General features: G+C 41.1%; 1 protein-coding gene across 8 annotated transcripts in view; it reads left to right on the forward strand.

Annotated features, from left to right (window-relative positions):
- Positions 1–14,024, forward strand: part of DOCK10 (dedicator of cytokinesis 10) — a 298,093-nt gene that overhangs the window by 228,219 nt on the left and 55,850 nt on the right. For all 8 annotated transcript variants that reach the window (XM_043444648.1, XM_043444650.1, XM_043444647.1 and 5 more), the window contains exons 25-27: positions 2,101–2,170; positions 5,502–5,615; positions 9,127–9,198. In XM_043444648.1, the coding sequence (XP_043300583.1) occupies positions 2,101–2,170; positions 5,502–5,615; positions 9,127–9,198 (256 nt within the window). The remainder of the gene's footprint in view (positions 1–2,100; positions 2,171–5,501; positions 5,616–9,126; positions 9,199–14,024) is intronic.

Here is a 14,024-nt window from a genome sequence, read left to right on the forward strand (position 1 = left end):
CGCAGTGGTAAAGAATCCCCCTGCCAGTGCAGGAGACACAAGAGACACAGGTTCAATCCCTGGATAGGGAAGATCCCCTGGAGGAGGAAATGGCAACCCACTCCAGTATTCTTGCCTGGAGAATCCCATGGGCAGAGGAGCCTGGGGGGTTACAGCCCTTGGGGTTGCAAAGAGTTGGACATGACTGAGCATGCACACACATACAGATACGGAATTATATGGCAGTGTGTAACCTTTGGGAATTGGCTTTTTTCACTCAGCATAACTCTCTGGAGATTCATCCAGATTGTTACATCAATCAATAGTTCTTTCCTTTTTTTGTGAGTAGTATTCCATATCATAATATGTTTAAAACTCACCTGTTGAAGGATAGCTGGATTGTTTCCAGTTTTTGGTAGATTTGGGGTGAACATAAGTTTCCATTTCTCTGAAATGAACAGTTGCTAGGTCACATGGTAGTTATATGCATTGGGGTTTTTTTTTCATATTTATTTATTTATTGAGTCTTAGCTGTGACACACAGGATCTTTAGTCTTTGTTGCAGCATGCAGGATGTTTAGTTGTGGCATGCATACTTTTAGTTGCAGCATGTAGGGTCTAGTTCCCTGCCCAGGGATTGAACTCAGGCCGTCTGCATTTGGAGCTCAGAGCCCTAGCCACTGAGCCACCGGGGAAGTCCCAGATGTGCTGGTTTTAAGAACATACCGAATTATTTTCCAGAGTAGCTGTACCATTTTTTTCCCACTAGATCTTCTTTTTCTTTTTATGTTCAATTTTTCTTTCACTGTTCTCACTTTAAATTGCCTTCACTATGTTCTTTCAACATTACTAATCTGTCTGGTGACTTTAGCAAATTACAATCTTCTCTTTCTAGAGATAGGGTTTTCAATTAATTATTGAATCATATATTCCTAAAGTTCATTTTTTTAAAAAATATTAGTCACAGCATTCTGGAAAAAAATTACTCTTGACATTGAAATGTCTCTAGTACCTTCATAACTCCCATGCATATTATTAGCCTCTTTCAGAAAGACAGTCATAGCTCAGCTGGTTGAGAATCCACCTGCAATGCAGGAGACCCTGGTTCAATTCCTGGGTTGGGAAGATACCCTGGAGAAGGGATAGGCTACCCACTCCAGTATTCTTGGGCTTCCCTGATGGCTCAGATGGTAAAGAATCAGCCTGCAATGTGGGAGACCCGGATTTGATCCCTGGATTGGGAAGATCTCCTGGAGAAGGAAATGGCAACCCACTCCAGTATTCTTGCCTGGAGAATCCCCAATGGACAGAGGAGCCTGGCGGGCTAGTGTCAATGGGGTCGCAAAGAGGAGGACGCTACTGAGTGACTAAGCATAGCATCATTTTTAAAGTAAAGCTCTGAAGCTAGAAAAGTAAAACATCTCTAACATTTCTACAACCAGCCAGTTCTGGAGCCAGATTAGAAGTCCCCAACTGTGCCTTCAGGTTGTGCTCTTTTCAGCATGAGTATATGCATCTGTTGGCAAAACTCCTAAATATTGCAGCAGATAGACCTGTTAAAATTCTGAGATATTCCTAAGCACTACAGCCATGGAGTAACTTCAAGTATTAATGTGAAGAAATCAACCTGTGCCACCATTGCTACTGGACTCTAACCCAGCTAAGGAGTAAAAGCCAAAAACTTACATCTTAAACTAAATACTTTTTCCAAAAGCACGTATATAACACCTCTAAGTTGGAAGACAAGCTCTTTAAAAACAGAATGTGATATTTAGGGGTTAAAGATCTTAGTTTTCATAAGGTACCGAAAACAATTCCTTTTCCAAAAAGACAGGGTCAGCAGACACAAACTGTAATAGCATACACAACTTGGGCAAAAATGTCTCCACCGTAATATTTCAGCCATAAGACATTACTTTTATCTTAGTGTTTAGAGATTTCAAGGTTGGAAATGGCTAATAGAGGTTATAGATACTGAACACCCAGTACTGAGTTTGAAGTTGGTTCATTCATTCATTCAGTAATGACTAAGTGCCTAGCTTACCAAGCACTTCACTGACAAACCAAGTGGTATTTTGCTGCCTTCTCCAGAAAGACCACTCAACAGCTTTGCTTTTCCAGGGTTCTGACTGACATCGTGGCCAAGTGCCATGAGGAGCAACTAGACCATTCTGTCCACTCCTACATTAAGGTACGAAATTGCCACTTGGGCATTGATCGTATCCCCTTGTGCTGTGTGGCTTGTCTCATTTCCTGTCTGCAATAAGTGGAAAGTTCCCCTCTTTAGCCGAATGGTGCCCACCCCAGTCATATTGAACTTTCCCTTTAGTGACTTAGAACTCCTTCTTTTTGCCTTGATGGGCTTACTGTATTGTTTCAATGTATAAATAATGCATACATGTGCAAATGAATATTTATATGGGGAGAAGAAGCAAAGAAAGAGGAGGAGGAGAAAACGAACGTACGGTCTTTTGAAATCAGCGTTAGAAATAAATGAAATTCCTCTGTAAGTTTAAGGAAGACGTCTCCTGTTGGTTTGTTGAATGCGCTGTGTTTCTTCTGTAATGTTTTCTTAGCTCTTTTTATTGTCTTCTCAGGCATTATTTCATTTTCCCAGTTACTGTCTATTTGTACCTGCTTCTGGTATGTTAAGTCCTTTTTCCTCCGGCATGAACCACCAGCCCATCCCATCAGTGTTCACTGCTTCCTCCAGTGGCCCTCGTCAGATGTTCACTTGGACGTGTTTATATTCCATTTTCAGTTGGCCTGTGAATTTATGCCAGTGAACTTGTGATGATGTTTGCACATTATAGTTCCAGCCTAAAGGTCATCTTCTTGAAGGAAAAGAAAAAACCCATCCAGAGATAAATAAAAGTATCTTATATTCCTTTATATATAAAGGACCTAAATTTCAACTTTTATGCATAGATTATCTCTTTTAGAGACATAGAACTTTTTAATTAAAAGAACCTATTCCATGAATATATATAGGTAGACATACACCCATGTAGTTTAGATATCTGAAAAGGCAACCAGAGAAGAATTTGGGGTCTTTTCTGCTAAAATTTTGTGACAGCAAGAAATAACAAGAAATTTTATTCTGGAGTGAACCCCTCTGGGATATTACCAGTGAGGAATTACTCCCATTATAGTTTTATATTAACATGTTTTCTATCTGTCAGAAAAATTAAATGTCTTCCCAAATATCTAAGTATGAGTGTGTGCCCTTAAAATAGCCCATATACAAAAAATAGTAATTTCACAATAATTTCCCTGTGGTATGATTTTACCCAATAAGATCTACAACTCAATTGCCAAAGGCCAGTTCCACCTACAAATGCCTTTTTAGTTGGCTCTCTAAGAGGCATAGCTTCTTTTTATAGGGTATTGATGAATTTACTATTCAACAGAATCATCTATAGAATTTTCATTCTCTCAACCCTTATCCCAATTTTCCATTTCAAGCTCCAGAGGGCATGAAAGGAAAAGAATACCCCAATCTCTATCATACAAAGTCATCTCCTTTTCAACACACGTATTATTTACCTTGTTCCAGTAGAATTACCAAAAATTGTGTTTAGAACCCACTGATGTGACTATTTTCGTGACAGCCAAGGTTAGTTCCTGATGAGAGCCTTATATCAGCTCGTAGAAGCGATCTGTAATGCTCTTGGAGCAGTGTCCTGGCAGTGCTTCCTGGAGCAGTCTTTATTTTTAACCAGGATATTTAAAAAATCCTGACGAGACCATTTGATTTTGTGATGTAGGAAGATACTTATTGAGTTTGCTTTGTTTTCTCCAGTGGACCACGTTTTGTCAGTGTTTTAAATCTAGAAATACACCTACCTGGATTTTCAAGCGGATGACAATTCCTAAAGATGTTTCGTAACATAATTTCATATGTCTAAAACAGAGACAGACAAATACATATAACCAACTAAAATTTATTCTGGAAAAAGCACTAAAGTAGAAAATGGAAAACTAGATTCTAGTTAGGGTTAGATAGTTAACTCGGAGTGATCAGCCTGTCTGAACCTCACATTTCCTCTCTGTGAAGTGAGATGGGTGGACGAGATAAACATCCTACTATCTGACTCTGTGATTTGACTCCTGCTATAGTACATGGCTGACAGTCTGACCGTGACCAAGGAGTCTGATTTTTTTTTCACCCTTAGTGGAAAAAAATTATTTTCTAACATATACAATAACATTAAGCTCCACACCTAAGAGTTTAATGAAAACTGAGGTCAATACCTGCTTTGATGTCCTTGCAAGTGTGATAGTTGATTTGGTTCATACTTATTCAGAAATATACTAAACACCATTTCAAGTTCAGTGGTGCTAAATGCTGCTAACTCACTCCATCTACGATATCCAAAATGCACACATACACCCACCATGTCTTTTTCAAAGATGTATGTCTAAAGTCGATCTAATTAGATACCATCGTTTATAGCTATTCATGGGATTGACATGGTTTAGCCAAAATTTTAAAAAATTTCAGAGCTAGTCAAAATGCCCTTGGAGCTAAGTTACTGTGCATGGGATTAGATAGTTGATTACATTACCCTCGTAGGAGTCATAATCCATGAGGGGGAAAATTGTACTACTCTTGATTTTAGTTAGTTTCATGCGTCTCTTAGCCTTATTTTTCTCCTTTGGGATGAGCTTGGAGAAGTCAGACGCCTCAGGAGATTTAGGCATCAATGTGCTATGAAGTCAAAGACATAACTATAGACCCAAATGCAAAGTGCCTCTCCTTTGCTTCTTGTCTGTCTTCACCCTTGACTATAGTGAAGTCCAAACTGTGAATATTATAAAGAAATGATCTTCCTTGAGGCAAACCCAACCCATAAGTAAAACATTATAAGCATTTTGTATTTTAAATACATGTGCATGAATTGATACTTAAAATATATGAAGAAATATGAAAAACTAAACTATGACATGCACTCACTGTGCCAACAACCAGTCTTTTAAGGAAAAAGCCAGCAGCATTTGTTATCTTACTGACGGCCAATGTTTATGAACCTCTTGGTTGCTGTGTCTCAGCACGAGATGGTAGTGGATCCTGGGCTTGTGGGCAATTCTCCTACTGGCCTCTGGAAGGCACCAGTTTCCCCACTTGGCTATTTGAGTGGGTGCTCTACCCTTTCAGGATGAAGAAATGCTACCATGCCACCCACCTGTTGCCAGTGGAAGGAAGGAGAAGGGGAAATGTGCCCTAAGTAGGTGGGTCAAAGCCCTCCGTGTTTCCTCGAACCCGCTAAATTGCTCTCTGATCTTCTTTTTGATTTCTACTAAGAGTGTTTCAAGGAGAGCTTAGGTGAGCAAGGCTCTACCTGTACAAAGCCCTCAGTAGGAGCAGGTGTGTATTACACGTACCATTGGGCCTTCATTTATTTCATGAAAAAATCTGGCATGAGCAGATAATTTTGAGACATGAGTTATTCATGGAACATAATTTTTGACCCTTTGTGTTTAAGTATTTAACTTTTTTTCGCTGTTTGGATTTTCTTCAGTTTGTGTTCAAGACTACAGCATACAAGGAGAGAACTATACATGAAGAACTGGTTAAAAATATGACTGGTCTTTTGCAATCAAATGACTCCACAACAGTCAAGCATGTCCTGAAGGTAAAGAATTTAAAGATGGGCTTTCATTGGGATTGCTTACACTCAACTCTGAAGATGATAGGATTCATTGATTTTTATAGACCATTTCTCCTATGGTTCCTAGTATAAGCTTCGTGTTGGAACAGTAGCATGTGACCCCATGGACTGTAGCCCACCAGGCTCCTTTGTCCATGGGATTCCCCCGGCAAGAATACTGGAGTGGGTTGCCATGCTCCTCCAATGTTAAGAGAACAGATCATCTTTAAAAGTAGAATGAACTCAGGTCCTTTGGCCTAAAGGCAAAACGAATGACTCTTAAGAATGATCTAAAACATTCAAAAGTACTAAGTGTACCTAAAATTAAGTTTATGTGGTTTTTAGGCACAGTAAGAGGGAAAATACCAACAAAAGGGTTAATGGTGTATTAATGAATAGACTGACAGCAGAGAGGAGGCAGAGAAACAGCTACTCTTTGACCCCCAAAAGTTGCAACACATGCATTTGTAGTAACATAAAAGATGTTGAGAATAAAGATATAACTCTCAGTTATTATAGACTTGTGAATGTAATCCCCTGCTAAATTAATTATCTATCATGACTTGACAGATAGATGATTGATGAGTAAGTAGCTAGGGAGGGCTGAGGCTGGATCAATAAGCATCAGCATTTCACTAAAATCAAATTTGTCTAGGTCAAGTGGTTTGTTTAAGTTTAAATTAGCTGCATGAGTATATTCATTCAATTTATCCAGCAAATATGTTCCAAGTGCCTTCCATTGCAACAAACACCATCCTCACCATCCTTGGCACTTGTTATACATTTAGAGAATAGAATAAAGATCTCTGCCTTTGGGAAGCTTACACAGTACTGCAAGATGAAAAACAATAAACGACCCACATAATAGCAAAGTTAATTAAATTGCATGTTCAGGGGCTTCCCTGGCTGTCCAGTGGTTAAGACTCCACGTTGCCAATGCAGGGGGCTCAGGTTCAATCCCTGATCGGGAAATTAAGATCCCACGTGTGGGAAGGAGAGGTTGAGATGAACTGCAGGAGTCACGTTGATATATATACACTACCGTGTGTGAAACAGGTAGCTAGTGGGAAGCTGCTCTGTGACACAGGAAGCTCAGCCTGATGCTCTGTGATGACCTAGAGAGGAGGGGTGGGGTGGGGGGGTTGGGGAGAAAGGGAGGCTCAAGAGGGAGGCAGTGTATGTATACAAACAGCTGATTCATGTTGTACAGCAGAAATTAACACAACATTGTAAAGCGATTCTAATTTTTTTGTTTTAAAATAAAAAATAAATTTAAGAGTTAAAATTTTAAAATCAATTAAAAAAAAATCCCACATGCCAGGCAGTGTGGCCTAAAGATAAAAAAAAAAATAAAAATAAAGTCTTGTGAGGTTTTTAAAAATGTTGGGAAAAAATTGCATGTTCAGCAGTGAGAAGTAGCATGGGAAAAGAAAATATCAGGCAGGTAAGGGGATGGGGAGCCCTGCAGGCAGAGTGAGGTTTACAGTTTTAAATAGAATGGTCAGGATAGAGCTTGTGGAGAAGGAAAAACCTCAGCAAAACATGTGAAGGAGATGAGGGAGCTGGAGATGTTTAGGGTAGAACATTAAAGGGAGAGGGGAACACATATAGTACTTGTCATTCTTTGACTTATTTCACTAAGCATGTAATGCCCTCCAGGTCCGTCCATGATGTCACAAATAGCAAAATTTATTTCACTTATTTTTGGAATCTAAAATATAAAGCAAACAAGTGAGTACAACAAAACAGAAACAGACTTGGTGATACAGAGAACGAACTAGTGGTTATCTGAGGGGAGAGGTGTGAGGGGAGGGGCAAAATAAGTGAAGGGGATTAAGAGGTACAAACTGCTAGGTATAAAATAAACTACAGCAATGTAATGAACAGCACAGAGTATTGCCAGTGTTTTATAATAACCTTATGAGGAGTGCAATCCATAAAAATATTGAATCATTATTTTGTACACCTGAAGCTTACATAATATTGTTAAGTCAACTGTATTTCAATTAAAGAAAATAAAGATTGAGGGGAAGAGCTGTGTAATGTCGTAAGGCAGCAGCACCCCTGGTGGACATGGCTAAAGGATGGCAGGAAGGCCAGTGTGGCTAGAGCCACGTAAGCAAAGAGAGGAGGCAAGATGAAGTCAGAGAGGCACCAGGAAATTAGGCGGGTAGCGTAAGGCCTGTGGGCCATTGCAAGGGCTTTGGCTTCTGCTGGGAGAGAAACTGGGAGCCATGAGAGACCTTTGAAGGGAGAAGTGACTTGAGCTGACCTTGGTTCAAAAGGATCTCTCTGATGACTGCATAGAGAATAGACTGTAGCGGGGTGAGGGTGGAGACAGGGTCACTGGAGAAGGCTGCCTACCTAGCATCCTTGGGTATTCTTTGCTGCTGTTTGTGCTCAATTCTGTCTGACCCTCTGTGACCCCATGGACTGTAGCCCACCAGGGTCATCTGCCCATGGAGTTTTCTGGGCAAGAATACTGGAGTGGGGTACCATTTCCTACTGCAGAGGATCTTCCCAACCCAGGGATCAAACCCACATCTCTTGTGTCTCCTGAATTGGCGGGCAAGTTCTTTACCACTAGCACCACCTGGGAAGCCCTGGGTATTCTTTGGCCTTCTCCAAGTGCACCCCTTCTCATGAGACAAAGTGTGAGGGTAGTCAAAAGGAATGCCGCCTGGAGCTATAAGGATTCCTAAGAGCCCCCACCTTTAGAGCTTGTAGGTTTATTCCTGGGCTTGTAGGTTTATTCCTGGGCCAGCTTACACCTCTTTGTAAGTCTGTATTAAGAGGAAAACTCTTGTTGCCTGAGGGTGGCCCCAGAACCAAGGCAGGAGCAGCGTTTGATGGGAGAGAGGGACTGGTTTGTGGGCCGCACTTGAGCTTGCAGGCTGGACAATCACACCAGGTCCCTCAGGGCAGGACAGAGCCGCAGATGAGAGGAAGGGGTGGGCCAGGGTCGTGCTCTTCCTGTGCTCCCACATTCAGGTACAGTATTCCAAACTGTCTTGAAGTTGTATTTGTCAAGGTAGGAAGATCCAACATACTTTATTTAACACTCTGTTAGCTTTTAAATACTTACACACATACAAATGCAGCTTCCATTTTTACTCTTGCCTCTACCCATGGTAATGTTAAGGGTGGGCCTGCTACAACATTTAGTTTTGTTTAAGGAAAACACGTAGAACACCCCATGAATAAGTATTTCCTAAGATGACTGTCTAACCAGCCATGTCAAGTAAGCCAGTGTCTTGTTTTATACAGTCTTTGAGATGACTGGAAACAGAAATATCTGGCATTTACATTTTCCTTTAGAACTATGTTAAGGATGATCCTAACATAATGGAGACTGTATTATTGCTCTGATGCATTTAATTGCAAAGAATACATTCTAAGATAAAGATTTTGTAATACCACATGTTGTAAAGAACAGAATTGTCATTACTTTGCCATAAGATAATAAATTTCTGGTTGTCTTTTCTTTTCCTAACAGCATTCCTGGTTCTTCTTTGCAATTATTCTAAAATCCATGGCACAGCACTTGATTGACACAAATAAAATTCAGGTAAGATCACATGTAATGAAATAGCATCCAACAATTATGCTCATGAATATTCTCTTAATAATGAATATTCTCTTATTAGTTCCATTTTTATTTGTTTTATAAACCTTACTGATGTATGCTCACTGCTTTAAGAATTTTTTTATCTGGACCACTTTTAAAGTCTTTATGGAATTTGTTACAGTATTACTTCCGTTTTATGTTTTGGTTTTTTGATCGCAAGGCATGTGGAATGTTAGCCTCCCCCAGAGAGAGAGAGTGTTAGTCACTCAGTCATGTCCAACTCTTTGTGACCCCATGGAGTGTAGCCTGCCAGACTCCTGTGTCCATGGAATTCTCCAGGCAAGAACACTGGAGTGGGTAGCCATTCCCTTCTCCAGGGGATCTTCTCAACCCAGGGATTAAGCCTGGATCTCCTGCATTGCAGGCAGACTCTTTTTTTTTTTTTTTTTCCAATTATTTTTATCAGGTGGAGGCTACTTACTTTACAATATTGTAGTGGTTTTTGCCATACATTGACATGAATCAGCCATGGAGTTACATGTGTTCCCCATCCTGAACCCACCTCCCACTTCCCTCCCCATCCCATCCCTCTGGGTCATCCCAGTGCACCAGCCCCGAGCACTTGTCTCATGCATCTAATCTGGACTGGCAATCTGTTTCACACTTGATGATATACGTATTTCAATGCTGTTCTCTCAGATCATCCCACCCTCACCTTCTCTCATAGACCCCAAAAGTCTGTTCTATACATCTGTGTCTCTTTTTCTGTCTTGCATATAGGGTTATCATTACCATCTTTCTAAATTCCATATATATGCATTAGTATACTGTATTGGTGTTTATCTTTCTGGCTTACTTCACTCTGTATAATGGGCTCCAGTTTTATCCATCTCATTAGAACTGATTCAGATGTATTCTTTTTAATGGCTGAGTAATATTCCATTGTGTATATGTACCACAGCTTCCTTATCCATTTGTCTGCTGATGGGCATCTAAGTTGCTTCCATGTCCTGACTATTATAAACAGTGCTGCGATGAACACTGGGGTACACATTTCTCTTTCAGATTTGGTTTCTTTGGTGTGTATGCCCAGGAGTGGGATTGCTGGGTCATATGGCCCAGCAATGTCCAGTTCTATGTCCAGTTTTTTAAGGAATCTCCACACTGTTCTCCATAGCGGCTGTTAGTACATGTTAGTGCATTCCCACCAACAGTGTAAGAGGGTTCCCTTTTCTCCACACCCTCTCCAGCATTTATTGCTTGTAGACTTTTGGATAGCAGCCATTCTGACTGGCGTGTAATGGTACCTCATTGAGGTTTTGATTTACATTTCTCTGATAATGAGTGATGTTGAGCATCTTTTCATGTGTATGTTAGCATCTGTATGTCTTCTTTGGAGAAATGTCTGTTTAGATCTTTGCCCCATTTTTTGATTGGGTCATTTATTTTTCTGGAATTGAGCTTCAGGAGTTGCTTATATATTTTTGAGATTAACCCTTTGTCTGTTTCTTCATTTGCTATTATTTTCTCCCAATCTGAGGGCTGTCTTTTCACCTTGCTTATAGTTTCCTTTGTTGTGCAAAAGCTTTTAAGTTTAATTAGGTCCCATTTGTTTATTTTTGCTTTTATTTCCAGTATTCTGGGAGGTGGGTCATAGAGGATCTTGCTGTGATTTATGTCGGAGAGTGTTTTGCCTATGTTCTCCTCTAGGAGTTTTATAGTTTCTGGTCTTACGTTTAGATCTTTAATCCATTTTGAGTTTATTTTTGTGTATGGTGTTAGAAAGTGTTCTAGTTTCATTCTTTTGCAAGTGGTTGACCAGTTTTCCCAGCACCACTTGTTAAAGAGGTTGTCTTTTTTCCATTGTATATCATTGCCTCCTTTGTCAAAGATAAGGTGTCCATAGGTTCGTGGATTTATCTCTGGGCTTTCTATTCTGTTCCATTGATCTATATTTCTGTCTTTGTGCCAGTACCATACTGTCTTGATGACTGTGGCTTTGTAGTAGAGCCTGAAGTCAGGCAGGTTGATTCTTCCAGTTCCATTCTTCTTTCTCAAGATTGCTTTGGCTTTTTGAGGTTTTTTGCATTTCCATACAAATTGTGAAATTATTTGTTCTAGTTCTGTGAAGAATACCGTTGGTAGCTTGATAGGGATTGCATTGAATCTATAGATTGCTTTGGGTAGTATACTCATTTTCACAATATTGATTCTTCCAATCCATGAACACGGTATATTTCTTCATCTGTTTGTGTCCTCTTTGATTTCTTTCATCAGTGTTTTATAGTTTTCTATATATAGGTCTTTTGTTTCTTTAGGTGGATATACTCTTAAGTATTTTATTCTTTTTGTTGCAATGGTGAATGGTATTGTTTCCTTAATTTCTCTTTCTGTTTTCTCATTGTTAGTGTATAGGAATGCAAGGGATTTCTGTTTGTTAATTTTATATCTGCAGGCAGATTCTTTACTGTTTGAGCCATCAGGGAAACCCCTTAGTCCCCCAGTCAGGGATTGAACCCACACACCTTGCCTTAGAAGGCAAAGTCTTAGCCACTGGACCACCAGGAAAGTCCCTGCTCATTGCTTTCTATGTGGGAGACATGATTGTTGTGTCAGTACATGTCCTTCAGAGGCAGATGGCAGGACAAAGTTAGAAAAGCAAAATGACTGTAAAGGATAAGAGGACAGGCCAAAGGACTAGAGAAGTCTGATGCCTGTGAAAGAAGATGGCAAAGGAAGGAGAATTGGCTGGAAACAGCCTCACAGTGAGAAAGTTTTAGCTGGACCAATGGGCTGTCTGAGAGCAAAGAATGTTCATGAGAAAAGTCCTGCATTGGGCAGATGATCTGACTCTGGTACCTTTGCAAACTTGGAGCAGCCAGGGAGAATGTGACCTTGGTGACCTGGGCATGGTCTCTTGAGTACATCCCCAAAACTCCGAAGCTGTTTCATTCATCACAGCAGATTTTGTATCAAAGGAATATCTGAGCTGTGCATATCCTTGGCTGCTGCCTGTGGTCCATGGTCCACAGATTACACTATATTTTGCAAATGTCTCTGATTCTGCCCCTCCATAGCTTCCCTGGGCCTCTCTTCCCAAAAAATGAAGGCTAGTGGGATTTGATTAACTGTAACCTGTTACTATGGAGAAGGAAATGGCAACCCACTCCAGTACTCTTGCCTGGAAAATCCCATGGACAGAGGGGCCTGGTGGGCTACAGTCCATGGGGTCGCGAAGAGTCTGACATGACTGAGCGACTTCACTTTCACTTTTCACTTTCATGCATTGGAGAAGGAAATGGCAACCCACTCCAGTATTCTTGCCTGGAGAATCCCAGGGATGGAGGGGCCTGGTGGGCTGCTGTCTATGGGGTCGCACAGAGTCGGACATGATTGAAGCAACTTAGCAGCAGCAGCAGCAGCAGCCTGTTACTATGGCTGGCCTCAGGACCATATGTGGTTCTCATCACCCCCCTCCTCTGCCATTCATTCTAAAGTCCCCTCACCCTCAGCCAGCAGCTCTGAAGGTCTCTGTCACTTACCTGTGTTGTGGCCCAAACACTCATTCCAAAGAGGTCCAGAGTGGTCTCAGCCTTTAGAAAACAAACTCTACTCTACTCAGACCATTTGTAGTTACAATTGGGTAAGGAGGATCAAGAAGCTCCCAAGTGGATTCCCTGAGTTCCACACGTATTTCTCTCTGTTCTCTTTGTGGGTAAGACCAAGCAGAAACTGCAGACACTATACCTCCTTCACTGGGAGACTAAATCAGAACAGTATTGCATGGGGTGGGGATGGTAGTGAATAGCGATATTTATCCTCATTTATATGAGTATATTTATACTTCATTTATACTCTTGGTGGGGGAGGGGCAGTGTCCGAGGCCAAAACCTATAGAGCCCTTTGGAGAAGGACTTTAGAATCATTACATTAGACAGTTACTCAAGCTGCAGGACACTTTCTTTAGGGACCCTGTCTCCTCTTCAGTCAGTGTGTACCAGATTTGAGAACTGACTCAGGTCCGCGAAGACAGAGGCCAAGTTATCCTTGGCCTCTCCACCACGATAGCCCCACAGGTCAAGCATCTAGTGTGTGTTTACTCCAAATGCCAATTGTGTCAATACAAATTATACTTTTAGACCAGGTAAATGGCTGGTGGTCGGATCTTTGAACCCAGTGGACCTGCTGCTAATAAAACTTAGGACTACTTTATTAATCCTGTGAGTTTCTACTCTAAGTGGGTAGACATGATGGTATTTTGGTCTCCAGATATCAACATCAATTCAGATCCTGTGTCCACTAGAGCTTCAAATGTTTGAGTATTCCCCCTAGTGTAATCACCTAAGAAAAGCCCACAGAGTCCTTTGGAGAAGGACTTTAGAATCATTACATTCGACACTTACTCAAGCTGCAGGACATTTTCTTTAGGGACCCTGCCTCCTCTTCAGCCAGCGTGTACCATATTTAAGAACTGACTCAGGTTCAGGAAGATGGAAGAGTCACGGTTATTTGTTGGAACAGAGATCCTTGTCTTCTGATGGTCCATTCTTGTCTTATTGGTGGATATGAAGCAATGCCATTGTTGCCTGCTGCCTGTCTTGTCCCTAGGGATTCCATACATCATTAACCAGCCCTAAAGCTTCCTGAGAGTCAAGCCCCCTTGGCTGCGCTCCAGACTTGCCATTTGTCTTGATCATCACAGCCCTGGAGATTAGGTGCAATCACGTGACCTCTGTATATAGGTGACCATCATCCTCATGGCTGTTAGTGAGCCAACACTGTATTTGTCTCTCCCACCTGCAGAGGGGAGATCCCACTGAATGTCT

This window comes from Cervus canadensis, chromosome 24, assembly GCF_019320065.1.
Source record: "Cervus canadensis isolate Bull #8, Minnesota chromosome 24, ASM1932006v1, whole genome shotgun sequence".
Lineage (NCBI taxonomy): Eukaryota > Metazoa > Chordata > Mammalia > Artiodactyla > Cervidae > Cervus > Cervus canadensis.